Raw genomic sequence first — 21,744 nt, 5'->3', positions numbered from 1 at the left:
CTGCTTAACTATGAAACCTCTTTCTCACAGGTACTCTTTCTCACTCTGTACATTAAAATCTTTTTTTTTTTTGATGGGGAAGAAGAAAATCCACTCTGTATAAGCTATGAGCTCCAGCATGGGTTGCCAGCAGGGTTTGATCTCCTGCTCCATCCATATTCATACCGGGAAACTGCACTGAAAACTCATCCAGTCTCATTCTTGTTAGATTTCAGAAAAAACATTTTCCCTTCTCACTTGTCTGATTATTGCTGGGATTTGCAACACCGTCTAATGGCTTTAGCTACCTAGCTCACATTGAAAGTCATCAGTGCCCAGCTCCCTCAGGCCGCCTTTAAAGAGCCAGCCTATAACTCCAAGAAACTATGAGTAGGTTAGGGAAGGAAGAATTCTAATGTTAATGTATCCCAGCAAGATCAGGGAGACTGATATTAGCCCTGAGAAATTACACAAGCCAAAGAGATTGTTTGATGACTTCACAATTCATCTTTAAATTCCTCTCTGAATGTATTCCCTTCGTATGGCTGTGCAGGCCATGATGAGAAACAAAACTGTTTCGCAACAATAGAAATACCACAGATCAACAGCCAGAGAGAAGCTTGACTACAACATGCACTCCCAGGCATAGTAGAATAGCCAAATTAAATCAAAACACAAATGCAGCAGGAATGTCATGGTTCCAAACATAATTGCTGTGCTGTAGTATTGAAGCAGGTAGTGTTCCAGGAGCTGCTGAGGTTGCTGTGCTTGCATTGTGTGGTTTCTATCTATTGCCACTTGAAGGTTTTTAAATGCATTGCAGGCATTCCGGAAACTGCAAGGGGACCTCAAGGTCTCGGGTGAGTGATGCCTGGAGTCTTGGAGCTGAACTAATGGAGGTGGTAAATTTCAAATCCAGTAGCTCAATGAATACCTGGAGCCTACCCCAAAATCCTTTAATATATTATGTAAGATCAGGCTACTGTTGGCAGGCAGCATGGTTGAATGGACTGTGCATGGGCTGTCAGTGAGAAATTCAGGAGTTCTAGTCTCATTTGCTATGGAGCCTGCTGTGTGGCCTTTGGCACATCTCTTAACTTCCCTGTCTAAGCTGCCTCATTTGTAGAATCAGGGTAATTATGATTTATTAGTACTTCGCAGGTAATTCAGAATGATAGGTCCTGTGCAGGGGAGCTTTTATTGTGCCTCAAAGTGTCATTATGAGTGTGATGTTTATACAGGCCTAGCCTAATGCACCACGGAAGTACTAAGTGTTGCTGCTAGGTAGAGGGTCATTTTAGAGTGAGCAGTTCCTTGTTGGAAGAGAAATCACTGACACAGACTTGAGACACTTTTCTCTTAATTACCATGTGGACCTAAATCCTGGTCACCTGGAACAAAGATGGCAAAAATGATTGCAAGACAGTTCCACTCGAGAAAGCCAGCTAATGCACACAGTTCTCAACATCTCTTACCAGCAACTTCTCCCTCTGACTCTGTGCTGCTTCCAGTATTCCTGCTGCTAAAACTGGGCTGGATGGAGGTTTCCAGGCCACAAAGCCACAAGCTATTGCAGCAGCAGTGGCATTTGTGGCTAGAGGCACCAGTCAGGGATCGCAGTGCCAACATGTAGGGTGCTGGGGGGCGGGCATGCAATAGAAAGTTTGCAATCTCTTTGGGGGTCAGCTTATCTATGTTGTGACAAGAAGCAACAGCTGGGGGAGCTGGACAAGCAGGGTGTGTGGTGGGGGAAGAAGGTAACAGTAAAGAGAACAAGGCGTAATACAATGAGTAGGGGGTCTTGGTGCAGCACCTGCCTAGCCAGTGCCACTGGGCTGCTCTGTAGGCAACGAGGCAGAAGTAAGTTTAACGGACTCTCCCTGAGCACATGCACTCACTCATTCTCACTGTTGAACTGGCTAGTCTATCTGGGTCTGGCTGTTAACGCCCTGCATCCAACTGCCCTGCAACACAACAGCCCTCCTTAGCTAGGTTCAACCAGCAGCCCCATCCACTGCAACATTCTTCATCCACACGGAAGTCTCACAGTCACCCACGGACCCTTTAGTGACCATGCTTGTGCCAGATCGTTTGACCAGGCCTCAGAAGAAAATATCAAGTGTTCCTAAAATACTAACTCCATACCATACGTTTCATTCACAGTATCAGGTAGTAGTTTGTTCCAATAGATGTGGCACTAGCCTGAGGCCCTGCTGACCTGGCTGCTCTTCCCAGCTCCACCTGCTGTATGACCTGAGGCCAGTTGCTTTGCCAGAGCTGCCGGTTCAGAAATCCAGAGCTTATATAAAAATGGACTAATATGGGTGACAGCTGGATATGCAAGTACCTTATTAACAAACATAAATGACCAATGTCCTGGTTACCAAGCTGCTGGGTGGAACACTGTGCATTGGGCCCAAGTAACTCTGGCAGCTCCTGGGGTGGGGAGGGCTGTTGCTGTGTGATTGCCCTGGGCTGGAAAGGTGATCTGGCAGCTCCAGGGATCGATATTGTGGCTGGGTGTCCATTTGCTCCCTGGCTGGGGTGAGAAGGTGAGGAATCTTTGGCTACAGTTCACCCTAGCTGTCGTTCCAAGCCTATGGCCATGGGTGGATTGGAAGGCACTAGGCTTACAGCTCTCTGGTCAGAATCCTCCGGCTGGTTCTCTGTGTGGTTAGACTCCTGGAGGGCTCTAAGCATAATGCAGAGCAGCTAAACCAGGAGCCTTCTGGCCAGAGCAGGTGACTAACCAGGCCTGCACCAGCTTTCAGGTTAATACCCTCCCTGGCAGAGGTACCGCCCTGGGTCTGTTTTGTCTATCTAGATTGTAAGCTTTTGGGGGCAGGGAGTTTCTCTGTTGACATGTCTGCACACTGCCTGGCACAATGGAGCCCTGGGCCCTAACCATGCTATTGTAATACAAATAATAATTTAGCCAGGACTAACGCTTACTACAGGGGTGAAAGTAACTTAAAGGATTTACCAGTATGCTGGAGTCCTGAGCAGGGGCGTGGCCTCAACTGGAAGAGGCGGGGACTTCAAAGATTAAGGGCCCCGGGGCTCCGGCTGCAGCTGGGAGCCCTGGGGCCTTTAAATCACCCTCGGAACTCCCAGCTGCAGAGGCGGCTGGGAGCCCCGGGGCTCAGGGGTGATTTAAAGGTCCCAGGGCTCCAGCCATCACTACCACAGCGGAGCTCCGGGTCCTTTAAATCACTGCCCAAGCCCGGCTGCCTGAGCCCCAGGGTAGCAGCAGCAGGGCTCAGACGGCACTTTAAAGGGCCCGGGGCTCCGGCTGCTGCAGGGACTGTACCGGACTGGCTTACTTTCACCTCTGGCTTACTATAAAACTGTGTGGGCATCTCAGCCCCAGCTGCTGCTCCCGCAGCACTCCTGCCTGACCGCTTTCATACCTGGAGCAAAGAGGCATGAAGGGTCTTGGCTCTCGCTGAAGACATTGCGCCCCCCTTGCTGGAGTGCCTGCGGGATGAAAGGTTTGATTCCTGCTATCATCCTCTCCTGCGTATGCCCTCTTTATCCTCCGCAGCTTGTCCAGTTAGCTCTGAACCACACAGCCCACCATGGCAGGATGAGCCGCCCTACCAGCCCTGTCCAAGTGTGCAAAGGGATAGGCCAGAGACCAGCCAGATGTCAGCCCAGACTGGGGAGATGGGCGTAGAGCTACATCTGTTTGGGGATGTTTTGCATATATAGCTTCCTGGGACCTCCTCGGACTGACAGCCACAGCCCCCATCTTCCTGCATATGTGAGTCTCTGTTTTAGGAGCAGGATTAACTGATGACAACTGTTGAGTAGAGCTGAGTGAATAAGTGATTTTTTCCGTTCAGTGGCTAAACCAAAAAAGAAAAAAAAAATTGGTTTGTTTTGAACCCAAACTGATTTTTTTCACCGTTTAGTCTCACCAAAGCGAAAAGCTGAAACCATTTGGTTTGGGTCGAAAACATGGATTTGAAACAAACTGCCGAAATGCTTTGTGGTGACATTTTCAAGAGGAAGCGTTTTGTTTTGTAAAGGAGGGTAATGTAATTAATGCCAATGAGCATGGGTTTATGGAAAAACTGATTGTCAGACTGACTTGATTGCTTTTTTTGGATGGGATTACAAGTTTGTTGATAAAGGTAATAGTGTTGCTGTAATATACCGAGACTTTTGTAAGGCGTTTGGCTTGGTACCGCACAAGATTTTGATTAAAAAAATGGAATGATATAAAATTAACATGTTTCAGAGTAACAGCCGTGTTAGTCTGTATTCGTAAAAAGAAAAAAGAAAAGGAGTACTTGTGGCACCTTAGAGACTAACCAGTTTATTTGAGCATGAGCTTTCGTGAGCTACAGCTCACTTTATCGGATGCATAGCATATCGTGGAAACTGCAGAAGACATTATATACACACAGAGACCATGAAACAAAACTTCCTCCCACCCCACTGTCCTGCTGCTAACAGCTTATCTAAAGTGATCATCAAGGAAGGCCATTTCCAGCACAAATCCAGGTTTTCTCACCCTTCCCCCCCCCCCCACACACATACACACATACAAACTCACTCTCCTGCTGGTAATAGCCCATCCCTCTTTGAAACCTCTCTTTATAATGCGCATGATAATCAAGGTGGGTCATTTCCAGCACTAATCCAGGTTTTCTCACCCCCCCCCCACACCCCCCTCCAAAAACCACACACACAAACTCACTCTCCTGCTGGCAATAGCTCATCTTACAATGTGCACAGCAATAATCCAAGTTTAACCAGAACGTCTTGGGGGGGGGGTTTGTAGGAAAAAAACAGGGGAGATAGGCTACCTTGCATAATGACTTAGCCACTCCCAGTCTCTATTCAAGCCCAAATTAATAGTATCCAATTTGCAAATGAATTCCAATTCAGCAGTTTCTCGCTGGAGTCTGGATTTGAAGTTTTTTTGCTTTAAGATAGCGACCCTCATGTCTGTGATTGCGTGACCAGAGAGATTGAAGTGTTCTCCGACTGGTTTATGAATGTTATAATTCTTAACATCTGATTTGTGTCCATTTATTCTTTTACGTAGAGACTGTCCAGTTTGACCAATGTACATGGCAGAGGGGCATTGCTGGCACATGATGGCATATATCACATTGGTGGATGTGCAGGTGAACGAGCCTCTGATAGTGTGGCTGATGTTGTTAGGCCCTGTGATGGTGTTCCCTGAATAGATATGTGGGCACAGTTGGCAACGGGCTTTGTTGCAAGGATAGGTTCCTGGGTTAGTGGTTCTGTTGTGTGGTATGTGGTTGTTGGTGAGTATTCGCTTCAGGTTGGGGGGCTGTCTGTAGGCAAGGACTGGCCTTTCTCCCAAGATTTGTGAGAGTGTTGGGTCATCCTTCAGGATAGGTTGTAGATCATTAATAATGCGTTGGAGGGGTTTTAGTTGGGGGCTGAAGGTGACGGCTAGTGGCGTTCTGTTATTTTCTTTGTTAGGCCTGTCCTGTAGTAGGTGACTTCTGGGAACTCTTCTGGCTCTATCAATCTGTTTCTTCACTTCCGCAGGTGGGTATTGTAGTTGTAAGAATGCTTGATAGAGATCTTGTAGGTGTTTGTCTCTGTCTGAGGGGTTGGAGCAAATGCGGTTGTATCGCAGAGCTTGGCTGTAGACGATGGATCGTGTGGTGTGGTCAGGGTGAAAGCTGGAGGCATGTAGGTAGGAATAGCGGTCAGTAGGTTTCCGGTATAGGGTGGTGTTGATGTGACCATCGTTTATTAGCACTGTAGTGTCCAGGAAGTGGATCTCATGTGTGGACTGGAGCAGGCTGAGGTTGATGGTGGGATGGAAATTGTTGAAATCATGGTGGAATTCCTCAAGGGCTTCTTTTCCATGGGTCCAGATGATGAAGATGTCATCAATATAGCGCAAGTAAAGTAGGGGCGTTAGGGGACGAGAGCTGAGGAAGCGTTGTTCTAAATCAGCCATAAAAATGTTGGCATACTGTGGGGCCATACGGGTACCCATAGCAGTGCCGCTGATCTGAAGGTATACATTGTCCCCAAATTAACATGGCATTACAATGGGATACATAAACCCTGCGGTGGCACGGAAGGGGTTAAGGAGCTGCTTTGGGCTGCACCTGCAAATCACTCCAGGACTGGCGGAGGTGTTAAAAAGAGAGACGTCCATGCAGATGGGGGCTGCTTTAGGAAGGGAAAAGGCTGAGCTTCTCTGGCCCTGGAGAGAGGGCTGACAGCCTGCAGAGCCCCTGCCCTTGCAGAAGGAGGTGCAGATCCCCTGAGCTGAAGAGGAAAAGAGCTGAGACTTGTACTGGAGCCCAGTGACCTCTGACGTGGACAATGACATTGCTTCTGAGATCAGAGGGGCCCATAGCCCTGAGGAAGCTGCCTACAGGTTTTTCTTTTCCGTTCTGTTGGTGTAACCCCTTTTGCTGAGTACAGGCTGTTTGGTGGCATTGCCAGGGACACAGAGTGGGGAGGAGACAGTTGAGAGGTCCCGGACCGAAGCTGAGTGCCAGCCAGCTAGAAAGATGCCCCACAGCATCCGCTGGGGTGGGGATGGAGTAATTGGACTCATGTGCATGCACTCCCCATACAGCCTAAAGATGGTGCACTACCACAGATTCATGACAGGTACACATTAAATGGATTAAAAACTGGCTAACTGATAGGTCTCAAAATGTAACTAAACAGGGAATTGTCCTTGAGTGGGTGCATTTCCTGGGGGTCCCGCAGGGATCAATTCTTGGCCCTCCACTATTTAACAGTTTTATCAATGACCTGGAAGAAAACAAAATCATCACTGATAAAGTTTGCAGATGACACACAAATTGGTGGAGTGGTAAATAATGAAGAGGACAGGTCGCTGATTCAGAGTGATCTAGATCACTTGGTAAACTAGGTGCAAGCACACAATAGGTGTTTTAATACTGCTAAAGATAAATGTATACATCTAGGAACAGTGAATGTAGCCATACTTACAGGATGGGGACTCTAGCCTTGGAAGCAGCGACTCTGAAAAAGATTTGGGCGTCTTGGTGGACAATCAGCTGAACATGAGCTCCCAGGGTGGCATCGTGGCAAAAAGAGCTAATGCGATCCTGGGACATGTAAATGGGAATCTTGTGTAGGAGTAGAGAGGTTATTTTACCTCTATATTTGGCACTGGTGCGACCATTACTGGAATATTGTTTCCAGTTCTGGTGCCCACAATTCAAGAAGGATGGTGATAAAATGGAGCGGGTTCAGAGAAGAGCCACAAGAATGGTTAAAGGATTAGAAAAAAAGGCCTTACAGTGATAACCGCAAAGAACTCAATCTATTTAGTTTAACAAAGTGAAGGTTAATGCGTGGCTTGATCCCAGTCTGCAAGTACCTACATGGGGAACACATTTAATAATGGGTTCTTCAATCTAGCAGAGAAAGGTATTGCATGGGCCAATGGCTGGAAGTTGAAGCTAGACAAATTCAGACTAGAAATAAGGCATACCTTTTTAACAGTGAGCATAATTAACCATTGGAACAACTTACCAAGGATTGTGATGGATTCTCCATCACTGACAATTTTTACATCAAGATTGGATGTTTTTCTGAAAGTTCTGCTCTAGGAATTATTTGGGGGCAGGTTTCTGGTCTGTGCTATGCAGGAGGTCAGACTAGATGTCCACAATAGTCCCTTCTGGCCTTAGAATCTAGGAATCTATTTCAACATAGATGGAATTTTGGTTTTCAGGGTTTTTTGACTGAAACTGTTCACTGAATTAGACTCAAATTCACAAATAGTTTTGATGCCTTGAAAAATGCATTTATCTTAAAATTTACTATTTGCTAAAATAAATCAGCCAGATGAACTGTTGGACTGAAATCCAGTATCCAGCCTAACCTGTCTCTCCCCCGCTGTCCCTTTTAATATCAGCAAGGAGCCGTCTACCCAATACCTTTGCTAAAAACCCTAGCCAGACCCTTCCGAACAAAGAACCATGTCTCTGTCAGATCTCCAGGATTTCATCTTGAGTCTTCTCTCTGTTTAATAAACAGCTGAACGAATTTTGATGCTGCAGTTGCCATGGTAACCAAGCAAAACTCTGCTGCAAGTCCCTGGGCACTGCTAGCTGTTTGATGATCTGGCAATAAATGAGGAATAATCCTTTTAATTTATTTTTGCAAGGGCTTGATGCTGCTCAGGCTTCTGTGGACCTGGAAGGGAAAGAGGGCATATCTCTGTACCTCCCAGCTCTGTGCAGAGTCTGGACACACAGGGGTGAGGAGGGGCATGGGGGCAGATCCTTCACCCTTGGAAACAAAGGGTGGTGAAGCAGCTGTGTTCCCTAGATCTCCATGAGACATGGCGGCCTGGAGCTTCTGGGGGTCGTACATCTCCCAACAGTCCCCATATGGGATGTGACTGAGGACCCACAGTTGAGCAATGAGTGTGACAGAGTTTGCTACCCATCCGGGGTTCAAGAGATGCAGGAATTCCTCCCTTTCCTGGGTTTGTTGGCAGGAGTCAGAAGCAGGCAGGAAAGAGCCTGAAAGGTCATGGCAGGGGGAGCTCATTTGCGACTAGGCCCTGCTGCATCATACACTCTGGAGGGTTGGGCTGTGCTGACTGCTGGACAGAGCTGCTGGCTTGATCACAGTGTGGAGGTGGCCTGGTTACTTTGGGGCGAGCTAACTGTGTGACAACCAACACTTCTGAGCTTCACAGAATTCCAGCTCTTCCAGCAAATACTAAACCCACCTGCTTCGAAGTCAGGGAACGTCTCATTAAAGACATTATCAATCCCACACTGCCCCGTGAGAAACACACTCGTACTGCGGGCAGTTAAAAAACCCATGTCATCACAACCAGCTTAACTAAATGTTAAATAAATCAGCTAGAAGAGTCACCAGAGTGCTAGGTTAAGGAGTGGCATTCACTGGACAAGGAGAAAATGGCTCCTGTGGAGCACTATATCCTTCATTGTACACCTGACACCATTACAGAGCTAATCTAGCCCTGCAGAGTGAGCAGCACCTTCAATACCGGCTAGTCAATGTGATGGCACACCCACCTATGTGCTCACGTTTCCACAGCCAATGCCTTACCCACTGTGATACCAGGCCTCGTGTCCAGGCTACTTAATCTTTGGGGTTTTTTAAATTATCCTATATCTGGAAAAAGTGGCTAATAATAATACATTGCACATACACAGTGCTTTTACCCCCTTGTAGAGGTCAAAAAGCCCTATTTTTACAGGTAGCCTAAGTAAGTACAGAGGCATTAAGCTGTTTGCATCAGAGGCACTGTGACCCGGTGGCTCAGATGTGAGTCCATCACTTCCCAGTTCAGTGTTCTTTCCCCAATTCTGCCATAGGCTTTCTATGTAACCTTTGCAAATTGCTTAAATCTTCTAGGCAGTCTGTATGACTGCCGCCTTGTCACCTACATCTGAGTAAAACGCCATCATTTGGACTGGGTATGACTGTGCTTGGATAGAAATAACTGCACGAGGATCATCGTCGGGGACAATCAGACCTTCTGTTACCCCCTCTGGAAAACAGAACTGGGTTTTTTTGCTCAGATCCTCAAAGGTATTTAAGCACCAAACTCCCATTGATTTCTGTTGAAGTTAGGAGCCTAACAACTTTTGAGGATCTGGGCCTTTTCATCCTAGGCCAAGCGGGAACTGATGGGAAGGACCGACTCCAGCAGTTATGAGGTTTGCCTTGACCTTTGAAAAGGTGCAGGCTAACAACAAAGACATTACCCATCAATGCCACTTTTTGTGTGTCTCAGCTTCATTGTCTAGTTTTCAAAGAAGGACTTTTTCTGAAACCTTTTGCTATTCTTGCTGTTGAAAACTGCCTCTAGCTTGAGGCAGTGTTCAAACCTACCTGTATCTCATATGGTGCGGTGGGATGTTTTCAAAGGATGCACAGAAGCATTAGACGCTTTGTAAATGCTATCAAATGGCGCCATTTACTTATAAGTCTTTAATTTAACAGGCCTCCTTACTCAGACAAATCAATATGTTCAGAAAAACGTCCCTAGTGTAGGAATGCCTCTGTGAGTAACACTTTCTACCATCTTTGGCTCGCAGCCTCCATCCCATTCTGGTGGATGGAGACCTGGCCTCAGTTCTTCTTGCCTTTGTCACCTCTTGTCTGGATGACACCAGTGTCATACAGCTGGGCATGAAGCCTTCAGCCCTTGAGACATTCCAACTAGTACAGAATGCTGCAGTGCGTCTCCTCAACAATGCAGGCTCAGTAACCACCTGCACATCAAACCTGCCCTCCACTCCCTACACTGGGTTCCCATATTTATCAAGTCAGGTTCAAGGTCTTGGTCCTTCAAGGAGCTCCGTGGCCTGGACTCAAGGTACATGAAAGGGCCTAAAGCCCAGGCTGAGGTCCATGGCTGAGAACTTCACTCCTCTGGCACAGTGGAACTCTCTAGTCCAAGGGGAAGGCTTGTCTTTGCAGACGCCAAACCTTTTGTGGGGGCTGGTCCCAGATTGTGGAATGAATTCCCGCAGAAACTAAGGATCATCCCAAACCTCACCACCGTCAGCTCCAAGAGCAAGGCATGTTTTTTTGACATGCCTTCACTAATGGACACATAGAGCCACATATGTGTGTGTGTATTAATTTTTTTTCCAAAACAAAACACTCCCCTGCACGCCCTTCTCCCTGAGGGGCAAGGATGAGAGAACAAACCCATGACAGATGCTAGTCAGGTGCACTACAGGAAGGCACTCAGCTACTATAGTGCTGAACATGGCATAAGAACCTACGTAGAATGGATCTGGTTTAGGCGTTGGCTGTTGCAGAACCCTTATGAGCAATATGTGCACACACACCCAGAGCCTGATCCTGCTCTCCATGGGTATTCAACTCCCATTTATGTGAATGGGAGCAAGAAAATCGCACGTTGTCTCTTTTCTCCTCCTCCTGATTTGAAAATGGATGGTTAGTTCCCTTTGGAACGTTCCCTGTAGTTAGATCGCCTTCAGCTCTCATGCCCCGGCTCTGCTGGAAGGAAAGAGGTTGCAATTAAGCAACTTGATCAAAGAGTTTTGTTTTAGGTAATTTTGAGCACAATCCAGCTTCCTTTGATTTCAAAAAGAGGTATGGACCCAATCCTGCTCGTCTCCCCTATCCCCATCCTCCTCTTTGCCCTTTCACTGCCACCTGCCACCAAGGGGTGGTGGGAACCATCACCTCCGCAGCTGGCTAGGAGCGCTGTGCCCCCTGACTCACTGTCAGTGCCTTCCCGTCGCAAATGCCTTTCTCCTGGGCTTGGGCCTCTTAATTTGCTATCAGTTTTGCGTCTGTCACTCCCTGCAGCCTTGGAGGCTGGCGTGTCTACACATCCAGGGGAACTGGCCTTCCCTGTTCAGGTGGGGCCAGCGTGGCTGGGCTGCAGGGAGGGTGCGAAGGGGACACCTGGGGGGGCCCCTGTCCTGCTCTGCTCAGGTGTTTGGGACCGGACACAGTCCCGGGCAGGGTGCAGCTCGCTCTGGGCCAGGGTCCGAGGAGCCCTGTGGCTCCCAGCCTCCCGCCCTGGCTCTGCGCTCAGCAGGGACTAGTGATGTGCGGCACCAGGGGCAACCCCCCCGCTGGTGCCCGGCCGCTGTCTCCAGCCGGCCCCGGTTCCGGCCCAGCGCTCGGGGGATGCAGACAGCGCAGCCCCGTGTGATGGGGGGCGCCTCGTGCAGCTGGGCGGCGGGGGCTGCTCCCTGCACCTGCTGCCGCGCCCGGCCCGCGCGTCGGTCTCAGCAGCGGCGCAGCGCGGGGAGGGAGGGAAGGCGAGGCGGGGACGGAGTCGCCCCCAGCTCGGCAGCGCGACCAATGGGCGGGCGGGCCGGGCTGTGGGCGGCGCGGAGCGGAGCTTGGGCCGGGCGGAGCAGGGAGCCCGCACACAGCAGCGCGTCTCCCCGGCTGCGCGACTCGCGGCATGGCAGCCAAGTGCCCCCGGTGCACCAAGACCGTCTACTTCGGTGAGTGCCCGGTGCCCCCTGCCTCCCCAGCCCGGGGCATCCCCCGGGCACGGACCGGTGCCCCCCGCCCTCGCTCCCCAGCCTGGGGCACTCCCGCCCGGGAACAGGGGCTACCCCCTTGCGCTCCCCAGCCTAGCCGCAGCTCTTCCCCCCATCCCCACTCCTCGGAGGGACTAGTACCTCCCTTTCACACACTCCCCGCAGCCTGGGAAAAGGGAAGGCTGCTCTCCCTCCATCCTGGGTGCAGCCCCAACCTGGCAGTAGGGGCTGCGACCCCCCCGCCCCGTGTCCCCCCCCCCTTGCAACCCTCTTCCCTCTCCTGAGAGCTGAGCCCATCCCCAGTCCGTGCGTTCTTCCCGGGGGCGGGGCGGGCAGCTGGTGTCTCCCTTCCCCACCCTCTGTGCACCCCTACCTGGGAATAAGGGGGCTGAGCCCATCCCCAACCTGGGTGCACCCCCTTTCCAGTTTGCAGGCTCCCCCTCTCTGGGAACAGAGGACAGCTGAGCATGTTAGACCTTGGTCTGTGGCTCTTTGCATAGATTTAACATGATGAGTAGAGGCTATAGGGATAGGGCGTGGCAGGGAAAGGGTTACAACTAAACCGCTGCTGCTTTGGTTGGTTGGGGGAAACACCTGCATTGTTTGTATTTGTAAAGTTGTGAGGGCTCCACCTGATCTGGTCCTCTGGTACCGGCTCCCTGGGAGAGTCCCTGTGTGCGCTTACTGGGACAGGGTGATTGGATCTCTGCTGTGTTGTCTGATCCCCTGCCCAGATGGGTGTGCGTGGCTGGGCCAGTCTCTCAAGTGCTCAGTTTTGCAGCTCGGACCAGATTTTTCAAAACAGCTCGAGTCCGTCCCACACCCAGTGTGCTGAGATCATAGACTCACAGAAAGGTAGGGCTGGAAGAGACCTTGAGAAGCCATCAAGGCCAACCCCCTGGATTGTGCAGGGCCAAACAAACCTAGACCATCCCTGGCAGGTATCTGTCCAACCTGTTCTTAAAAATCTCCAGTGACAGGGATTCTACAACCTCCCTTTGAAGCCTATTCCAGAGCTTAACTACTCTTATAGTTGGAAACTTTTTCCTAATGTCTAACCTAAATCTCCCTTGCTGCAGATTTATCCCATTACTTCTTGTCCTGTCTCCAGTGGCCATGGAGAACAAATGATCCCTATCCTCTTTATAACAGCTGTTAGCATATTTGAAGACTATCAGGTCCCCCCGTCTGTCGTCTTTTCTCCAAACTGAACATGCCCAGGTTTTTTAACCTTTCCTCACAGGTCAGATTTTCTAAACCTTTTTATCATTTTTGTTGCTCTTCTCTGGACTCCCTCCAGTTTATCCACATCTCTCCTAAAGTGTGGTGTCCACAACTGGACACAATACTCCAGCTGGGGTCTCAGCAGTGCCAGTAGAGCAGGACAGTTACCGTCTATGTCTCACATACAACACTTCTGTTAATACACCCCAGGATATTACCCTTTTTTGCATCACATTGTTGATTCAGATTCAATTTGTGATCACTATAAACCCCAGATCCTTTTCAGCAGTACCACTGCCTAGCCAGTTATTCCCCATTTTGCAGTTGTACATGTAGTTTTTCCTTCCTACGTGATGTCCTTTGAGCTCGTCTTTATTAAATTTCATCTTGATGAATTGAGACCAATTCTCCAATATGTCAAAGTTGTTTTGAATTTTAATCCTGTCCTCCAGAGTGCTTGCAACCCCTCCCAGCTTGGTGTCTCCCAGAAATTATATAAGCATACTCTCCACCCCATTATCCAAATCATTAATGAAAATATTGACGAGTACCAGACCTAGGACTGACCCTTGTGGGACCCCACTGGATTTACTCTCCTAGTTTGACAGCAACCCTTTGATAACTACTCTTTGACTACAGGCTTTCAACCAGTTGTGCACTGACCTTACAGTAATTTCATCTAAACCACATTTCCCTAGTTTGCTTCTGAAAATGTCATCTGGCACTATGTCAAAAGCCTTACTAAAATCGAGGTGTATCACATCTACTGCTTCTCCCCCATCCATCATGCTCAAATAAATTGGTTAGTCTCTAAGGTGCCACAAGTCCTCCTTTTCTTCCTGTCAAAAAAGGAAATTATTTTGGTTTGGCATGATTTGTTTGTGACAAATCCATACTGGCTATTCCTTATAACCCTATTATCCTCTAGGTGCTTACTAATTGATTGTTTAATAACTTGTTCCAGTATCTTTCCAGAGAACGAAGTTAGGCTGACTGGTCTGTAATCATCTGCAAATCTCACACTGATTGTGGGTGCTGAGTAGCTTTGATCTGACCAGAATTGCCAGGATGGCATTGCCAGGATGGCGGTGCCAGGAGGCCCGCCTGAGTTAGGACACATTGACTTTCCAGAGGATGGGCAAAGTTCTTTTTAGAAAGACGGGAGAACTTGGCAGTAGTGGGAAGAATGGGAGGTAAAAGTCAGAAATGAGTTCCAGCAGCATCTACAGACAGCAAAGAGCTAGAATGCAAAGGTTAACTACATGTGCCCCCCCACCTCTCAGTTCTGCATGTTGAAGTACAGAGCATTTCTCATCCAAACCATTTCCAAAGTCTCTGAATTGCTTTGTTCTCCTTTACTGTAAATGTATGTAAAATACTCTTATAGTGCACTTTTCACTAAAGGAGCTCACAGCACTTTACAAAGGTGGGTAAAGCAGTATTAGTTTCATTTTACAGATGGGGAAACTGAGGCACAAAGACACTTAATTATATTTTAAAAAGTGGCTTCTGAATTTGGGGATGTCCATTCTTGGGGTGCCCAGCCTGAGGCACCTTGGACCCCATTCTCAGAAGCACCGAGTACCCACAGTTCCTGTTGACTGCAGTTGAAGAGATGGCTGTTCTGCACCTGTAAAAGTCAGACCCTGGGCGTCTCCAGTGGAGCATCCTGATTTTAGTGACTTTCCCCAGTTTACAGAGCTGGTCGTGGCCAACCTGGGACTAGAGCCCAGGTCTCCTGACTCCTTGCTGTGCCTTGCCACCATTTGAAAACTTACCTCTTCCAATACCGCTTTTATTACATGAAAAGTACATGGTCCAGACTGTGGCTTGGCACCAACTAGAACCTAGCTTTGACTTGCTCCCTTCTCCAACCTGTCATGGTCTTAAGAGTCCTGGGAATTACTGTTGAAGATTAGGATCATTTTAAAGGCATGGGGAATTAATCTCCATTACCCAGATCACTTTCTGATTGAATTAGTTAGCTTTGCATTCCGGCTTAGTTTTGGCTAGTGCTGCTTGCAGGTTATTCCCACCCTGGAGAATAGTTCCCATCTCCCTCCTATGATCTACTGCCATGTAGCAAAGTGTGTGACTGCTCAAGCATCCCTCTTCCCCAGTCCTTGCTGCTCCTGGTTGTTTATTTTGGTAGAGAAATACTATGGGGTTATGATAGCATCTGAGCGTTCAAAGCTTTGGGAAGGGTTGTGCACTTTCATTCCGCTGCAGCCATCTCCAAGTAAACATTGAGAAATAGGAATTTGCTTTTTCTCCCCTTCTAAGTCTTTTTGTGGGGGCGGGAATAACTCAGCCTGTTGGATTTCTTCCCTCGTGTGTGAATCTTTCCCTTTTAAGCTGAAAATACCGTGTCTGTTTTCCTGGAGGCCCCAGTCTGATGTTAGTTTCCTTCTCCCTGCTCTCTGGGTGACTCTGTTCTTGTGGAATCACTGGTTGCTGTTAGTAGTGGAGAAGACTGTCCTCTCCTGACTGCCCCAGCTGCAGTCAGGGAGATGGGGCCATATTTTGCCCAAGCAGAAGTACCCATGGGAGTGAGCCAGAGGAACCATGATCTTGCAGAGTTCACTTCCAATCTTCCCCGTTTAGGGAGGGATCAGGTCAGCATTCCCAGGATTTGTGATGAGTGGAAGCGTCAGTCCTGCAGAAGCTCTAGGCTCTTTTACTTTCCCCGCCCTCTTGCCCCACGGTCCCAGGGAAGATGGGTTTATGCAGGTGCCATCCACCCACAGCTACATAAATGAGCTGCCTAGATGCATGGAGCAGGTAATAACCTAGAGAGAAGAGACACCCCATGCTCCCTACTTTGCAGCAACAACATGCAGAAATCCGCTTGGATAGAAGCCATCTTTGCATGCCATGGGCTGTGGCTGCTCCCTTGCTCCTCCCAGCCCCAGCTCAGCCTCCGCTGCCTGACATCCCATGGAGACCTGGCTTTATTTGTGGGGGAGGGCTTCTGAGGGGTCTGAGGAAAGGGGTATAGCGGAGACTGTGCTACAGAGCCAATGCTGGTTCTATGCCAGCCAAGGTGGTCTGTATTCAAGGGAGTGGCGAGAGCAATCAGAGTCAGAGCTGGTCCAAAATTTTCTGTTGAAACACTTTTTTGATGGAAAATGTTGCAAAAACAGTATGCTTTTGTTGAAATATCTTGCATATAACACCCCCCCCCCCAAACCCAAATATTAAAACATGTTCATTTCTCTTGGTATGAAAACAAATCAAACACTTTTTCTGCAAGTTGGGGAAATCACTTCCTGACCAGATCTAGTCCAAACATATCAGGAAAGTGGCAGAAGAAGTGGTGTTTTCCTGCTTCTTGTTTCCAAGGCCAGTTTTTATTTTGAACTTCCACTGCAATTGACCAATAAATCACATAACCTAGTAGGAAAGCAGTAGTGGAATTATCTTCCACAGGTTGTGTGTGTGCATGAATTCCTTTATTGCCCCTTAAATTAATGGAGACTGATTAATAAAGTCCTGCTTGTTTGGAAGTGTTACTTCCTTGCGATGAATGACCCTTGCTTATAATTATTTTAGATGACAGGAGTTGTGATTCTGAATCTCAGGAAAATGTAACCAAATTATTTTTCTCTTCCCTCTGCCCGACTTTGTTGAGATGCTCATGTACTGAAGGGGCAGCTGTCCAGAAATAACGGTAATTTTATTGATGGAAAATTAACTTTCAGTCTTCCTGTTGCCTTTTACTCCACGGAAAAATCTGGCAGATCCTGCCTCTGTAATGCGAGGGATGTGGGTGTTTCCTGAAATACAGAATGAGGTTAAAGTGCAGGAAAACATAAAAATAGATTTTTTTTGTTTTTGTTTTGAAAAAGCACATTGTGGCCTGGGACATTTTTCCCAGTAGCAGCTGGGCCATTGGTTAGTCTACCTTTTTTTTACGATGCTATTTGAAAGATCCAGTGAATACTTGTTGGGACTATTTAAGTGAAAAAGTAACTGCTTGATGCTAATTCTCTGTAGCTGACTCCTAGACCCCTAACTGCAAATAGCCCATGTTTTGGTCTCTTCCACCAGGAAGAGTTGGTGGTCACAGTCACCCTGAAGCAAAACAACTGAGTATTTCCTAAGCTACCAATACAAAAGAGGGGCCTCCAAGTGAGTTTTGCAGGGTCACTGCCTTTGTGGCCTGTGTCTGGGGGAAAATTCTGAATTGCCCCTCTCTACCCGCCTTTGTTTTCAGACTAGTGAACTGCAGAGAGAAAACTGCAGCAGCTGGCGTCTTGCTGCTTCCTCTGTGCAATGTTTATCACAGAATTCTGAGCTTGAATACAAAGTTAAAAAGACAAAATATGTAACAAGTACATGCGATTTATTGTCCATCTGCTGGAGCCAGGCAGGCAGATAACAAACAGGCATTTTTTGTTCTTGATTGCATTGTTCTAAAGGACCTCGTCTGGCGGTGGGTGTGTGAACGCGCATGCAGTTACAGAGTCAGGGAGCTTTGCTGCAAGGGGGTGGCTTTTCTTTGTCCAAAGAAATGCCTGTGGGTACATGCCAGCCCATGCCAGAGGAAGAAGTGGCCAAATAGCCCCAGAATTTAGCATTTTTGTGCAACTGGCAGCAGCAGTGAGTGCTGAGGTATTGGGGAGAAATTTTGTATGTGTGGAATGAGGAGCCTGTTGTCTGGAGGCAGCAGGGAGAGAGGCTTTTAGCTTGGGATCATTTGATTGCCAGTATTGGCCAGCGTCTGAGGTTGGAGAGTGCTTCTGAGTTGGGCGGCGGGGGGTGGAGGGTATAAGGCTCACAGCCCAGCATCAGCCTCTGTAGCTCGGGCCAGCAGTAACCAGCACCATAGGAGAAGAATGGAGGCAAGCTGCCTCTCACTGATACCCTGGGGGAGCAGCTCAAGCTTCCCACAGGGGAACCCTTGGTAAGCAGCAGCCCAGCATCACAGGAAAGGGGAACAAGTGTTAGCAAGAGGTGAGCAGACCCCCTGAGTGCAGTGAAGGGGAGTCTGATCCATGGTCACTGCAGCTGGGTCTGAGCTCAGTAAAGGGGCCCATTGGCTGGTGTCAAAGTGCCCAAAGCCCATCATTGCTACACCGGTCATCTGTGTATCAGCTTCCTCCTGCCGCTGTATTTAGGAATACAATGTCCTGGCCAGTACTGCTTCCTTCTGTGCTTTGCAGAGCTCTGTGCAGGCTTGTTTGCTCTGGAGAAATTCAAGCTAGAAGAGCAGAAGCAGCTCTGCTATTAATAAGTAACCACTGTCCTTGGAAATAGATGCTTGCTGTTTTCCAGTGCCCATGGCCTGAAAATCTCCAGCCCAGGCCGGCTCTGCATGGCTGAGTGTGAGGATTTTGTCTGTATGTGTATTATAGGTTTTCTTAAAATACTGAGAAAACTCCAGCCTTCTCTTCAGCACAGCCTGCATGGCAGAGACCATATGGGTGACTTAAGCACAGCTGCTTTATTGCCAGGGATAATGCTGATGGCCTGGAAGCTGGCTCTTATATAATCTCCTATTTTGATGTCTGAAAGGCTGCTCTCTGGGTGTGTCCATCTAAGGAGACAGGGTTTCTAGCAAGTTGCCGCCTGGCTCCGGTATCAGAATACAAGCAGCTGATGGGGATTTAGCTGTGACAGTCCTAGAGAGCAGGAAATTGCCCAAAGCTGCAGAGTGGGGTGACTAGCACAGTTGTAGTGTACTTGGACAAATACTACAAATGACAGAAAATAGCATAGGCCTTCCTGTAGTAGCAGCCCCTAACCTTCCTTCCTGCCTCTTCACTGGGGGTATGTCTGCAGCTTATTAGCAAACATTGCCATAGCAGTAATGGCTAAGGGTCACATCAGGGTGTGCCCCACTCATAGGTGCCAACCCCGTGGGTGCTCCGGAGCTGGAGGACCCATGGGGAAAAATTAGTGGGTGCTTTGCACCAACTGGCAGCCAAGCTCCCCTCAACCCCTGCCCCACCATCACCACCTCCTCCTCCTTCTCCTCCCCTGAGCGTGCTGCGTCCCCGGTCTTCCGCCTACCTCCCAGCGTTTCCCGCTCAGCCGCCGCCAAACAGGTGTTTGGCAGTGTTAGCTCGCTCCAGGAGGGAGGGGGAGGAGTGGGAACATGGCGTGCTCAGGGGAGGAGGGGGAGCTGGGGTGGGGATTTGGGGAAGGAGTTGGAATAGCAGCAGGGAGGGGGCAGAGTTGGGGCGGGGACTTTGGGGAAGGGGTTGGAATGGGGGCGGTGCAGGGGTGGGAAGGGGCAGGTCCTCAGGGAAGGGATGGAGTGGGGGCGGGGCTGAGGGCAGAGGGGGGTTGAGCACCCACGGGAAAGAGGGGAAGTCGGCGCCTGTGGCCCCACTGTGCTCCGTGCGGTGCAGATGTAAATGCAAGCTCTGCTCCCAAAGAGCTTGTGGTCTGAAAGACAAGATGCCAGTTATTAACTGTGTTTCATATATTCCAAGGCCCGAAGGGACCACTGTAATCGTCTAGTCTGACCTCCTGTGTAACCCAGGCCAGAGAACTTCCCTGAAATGATTCCTAGAGCAGATCTGGATAGGTTAATTAACATGCCTGGTTAATTAACCACTTGTTCCTATCACTTGATGCATCTGAAGAGTGGGGTTTTTACCCACAAAAGCTTATGCTCAAATAAATCTGTTAGTCTTTAAGGTGCCACCAGACTCCTTGTTGTTTTTGTGGATACAGACTAACACGGCTACCCCCGGATACTTGTTCCTACCTGTGTTCCATCCCACAATTAGCATAGACCCAGCCTTGCAGAAATCCCTGCAGGAGGTGAGAGCACCTAATATGCTGCTGTGTTTCATCCTTGCAGTTCTCAGTGGCTCCCCTCCTCCTCTGCTGTTCATTGGAAGCCAGCTCACAGCTTCTTCTTGCAGAGCAGCTGAGGGGCAGATTGGGTGTGCCTGGGACTGGCAGGAGACTCCCCTGCAAGCCAGCTAGTATCTGGCCTACCTAGTTTTTCCATGCTGCTCATTAGGTCAGCAGGGAGTGAGTGGTGCTTCCATTTCTCACTGAACTGCTGGTTGACAGCAGGTGTGGCGAGAGCCTAGGCCCTGATCCAGGGAACGCTCCTGTGTGCTGTGCAAGTGTTTTCAGGAACAGGAGCTTAGTTTTTAGGCTGCAAGCGAGCAATTAGAAGGGAGCTTCATTTATTGATCACTGTCCTGGAAAGAGCATAGGGAGGGGGAGAGAAAATAGGAAAGGGGAAATTGAGAGAGGGGGGAAAGGAAATTGAATGGAGGGGGAAGAAAAATTAGAGGCACAACTTGAAAAGAGGCAGATAAAGTGGGGTGGTGGGGAGAGAAACAAAAATAATGAGGCAAAACAAATTTTCCATACAGTTATTAAGAAAATGTTGCAATAAAACACAAAGAATGAATAGCTTCTGTTACATCACGCGTAGGTCTGACTTTACGTATGCAGGGTCAGATCTGTGCCTAGTACCCAATATATATTACCTCTGCTGCCTTTAGACTAAAAGCCATCCTGCTCTTACTACAGCACTATGCATGCTGAAGGTGCTGTATAAGCAGTACTGAGGACAAGGGATGGGAGACCTTGCTGAGAATGGGAGGTGGGTCCCAGTGCGGGTCAGTAGAGAACCTGCTCTGATTTTGCTTTCTCCTCTAATATTAGTGTTGGCTTTCTGCATGGCTTTCTTCCTGGTTTTGTGTGTGCCTGATGGGTTATACCAGACAAGACCCAAAGGCCGCTGGGTCAGAATGGAGTTTTGTTGGCTTTCTACCAGGATGGGGCATTGGTCTAATGCTGAACTCCAGGGAGGCAGGTAGATTAAAAAATAAAATGTCTTAAATCTTGTAAAATGCAGGAAATTACATTGGACAGATGTCCCTGGGCACATCGCTCCATGGTGATCTTTTCTGTGCTTGTGCAACCCATGTAAGGAGAGGGGGTTCTTTGTCCCCCTCTAGTGACTGGTTCTTCTACAAAGTTTGAGTCCACTAATGGACTTTGTCCTCCAGCGGTAAAGGCTTATAGCACTGAATGGCTTGGGTTCAAACCCTGCTGACAGGCCAAGTGGGTTTGGTTAAATTTGTCCACGTGAGTTCCCAGGCTGTTGCGTCATCCACCCTGTTCACTCTCACCTTCCCATGCAGGCCTGAGAGGGGACAATGCCTTTCTGGGCTGGGAAGCTATTGAAAGAGTGGTGCAGGAGGGGAGTTGAAAATGTCTCTGGCTTCCCTTTCTAGCACTTGAGCCCACATGGCATTTGACACCTGACTGTTTGGTCCAGTGGGCTTCCTTTGATTAATTTTAGCATAGATAATTTTGAAGAGCGGGTGACATCCTGCAGAAAAAGGAGAGTGCCTGCAATGCATTGTGGCACGGGTCCCTTCCTAGCCCTGAAAGGAAGGAGACCTTTTGTCTGCCTGGGCTTTCAGCAGGAAACCTGGCTGTGCTGCACACTGTGTTGGCAGGTGACTTTGCACCAGCAGGCCCCGTCATTCAGTTACTTCCACCTATCCATAGGGTGGTGAATGCGTGGAGTTATCTGTGGGTAGCT

General features: G+C 48.8%; 1 protein-coding gene across 1 annotated transcript in view; it reads left to right on the top strand.

Annotated features, from left to right (window-relative positions):
• Positions 1-11,796: 11,796 nt before the first annotated feature.
• Positions 11,797-21,744, top strand: part of CRIP2 (cysteine rich protein 2) — a 59,073-nt gene continuing 49,125 nt past the window's right edge. Inside the window, exon 1 of the mRNA XM_074960848.1 lies at positions 11,797-11,954. Within this exon, the coding sequence (XP_074816949.1) occupies positions 11,912-11,954 (43 nt within the window). The 5' untranslated portion in view covers positions 11,797-11,911. The remainder of the gene's footprint in view (positions 11,955-21,744) is intronic.

This window comes from Natator depressus, chromosome 8, assembly GCF_965152275.1.
Source record: "Natator depressus isolate rNatDep1 chromosome 8, rNatDep2.hap1, whole genome shotgun sequence".
Taxonomy (NCBI): domain Eukaryota; kingdom Metazoa; phylum Chordata; order Testudines; family Cheloniidae; genus Natator; species Natator depressus.
The sequence above is the reverse complement of the archived record's forward strand: the minus strand, read 5'-3'. Positions and strand labels throughout refer to the sequence as shown.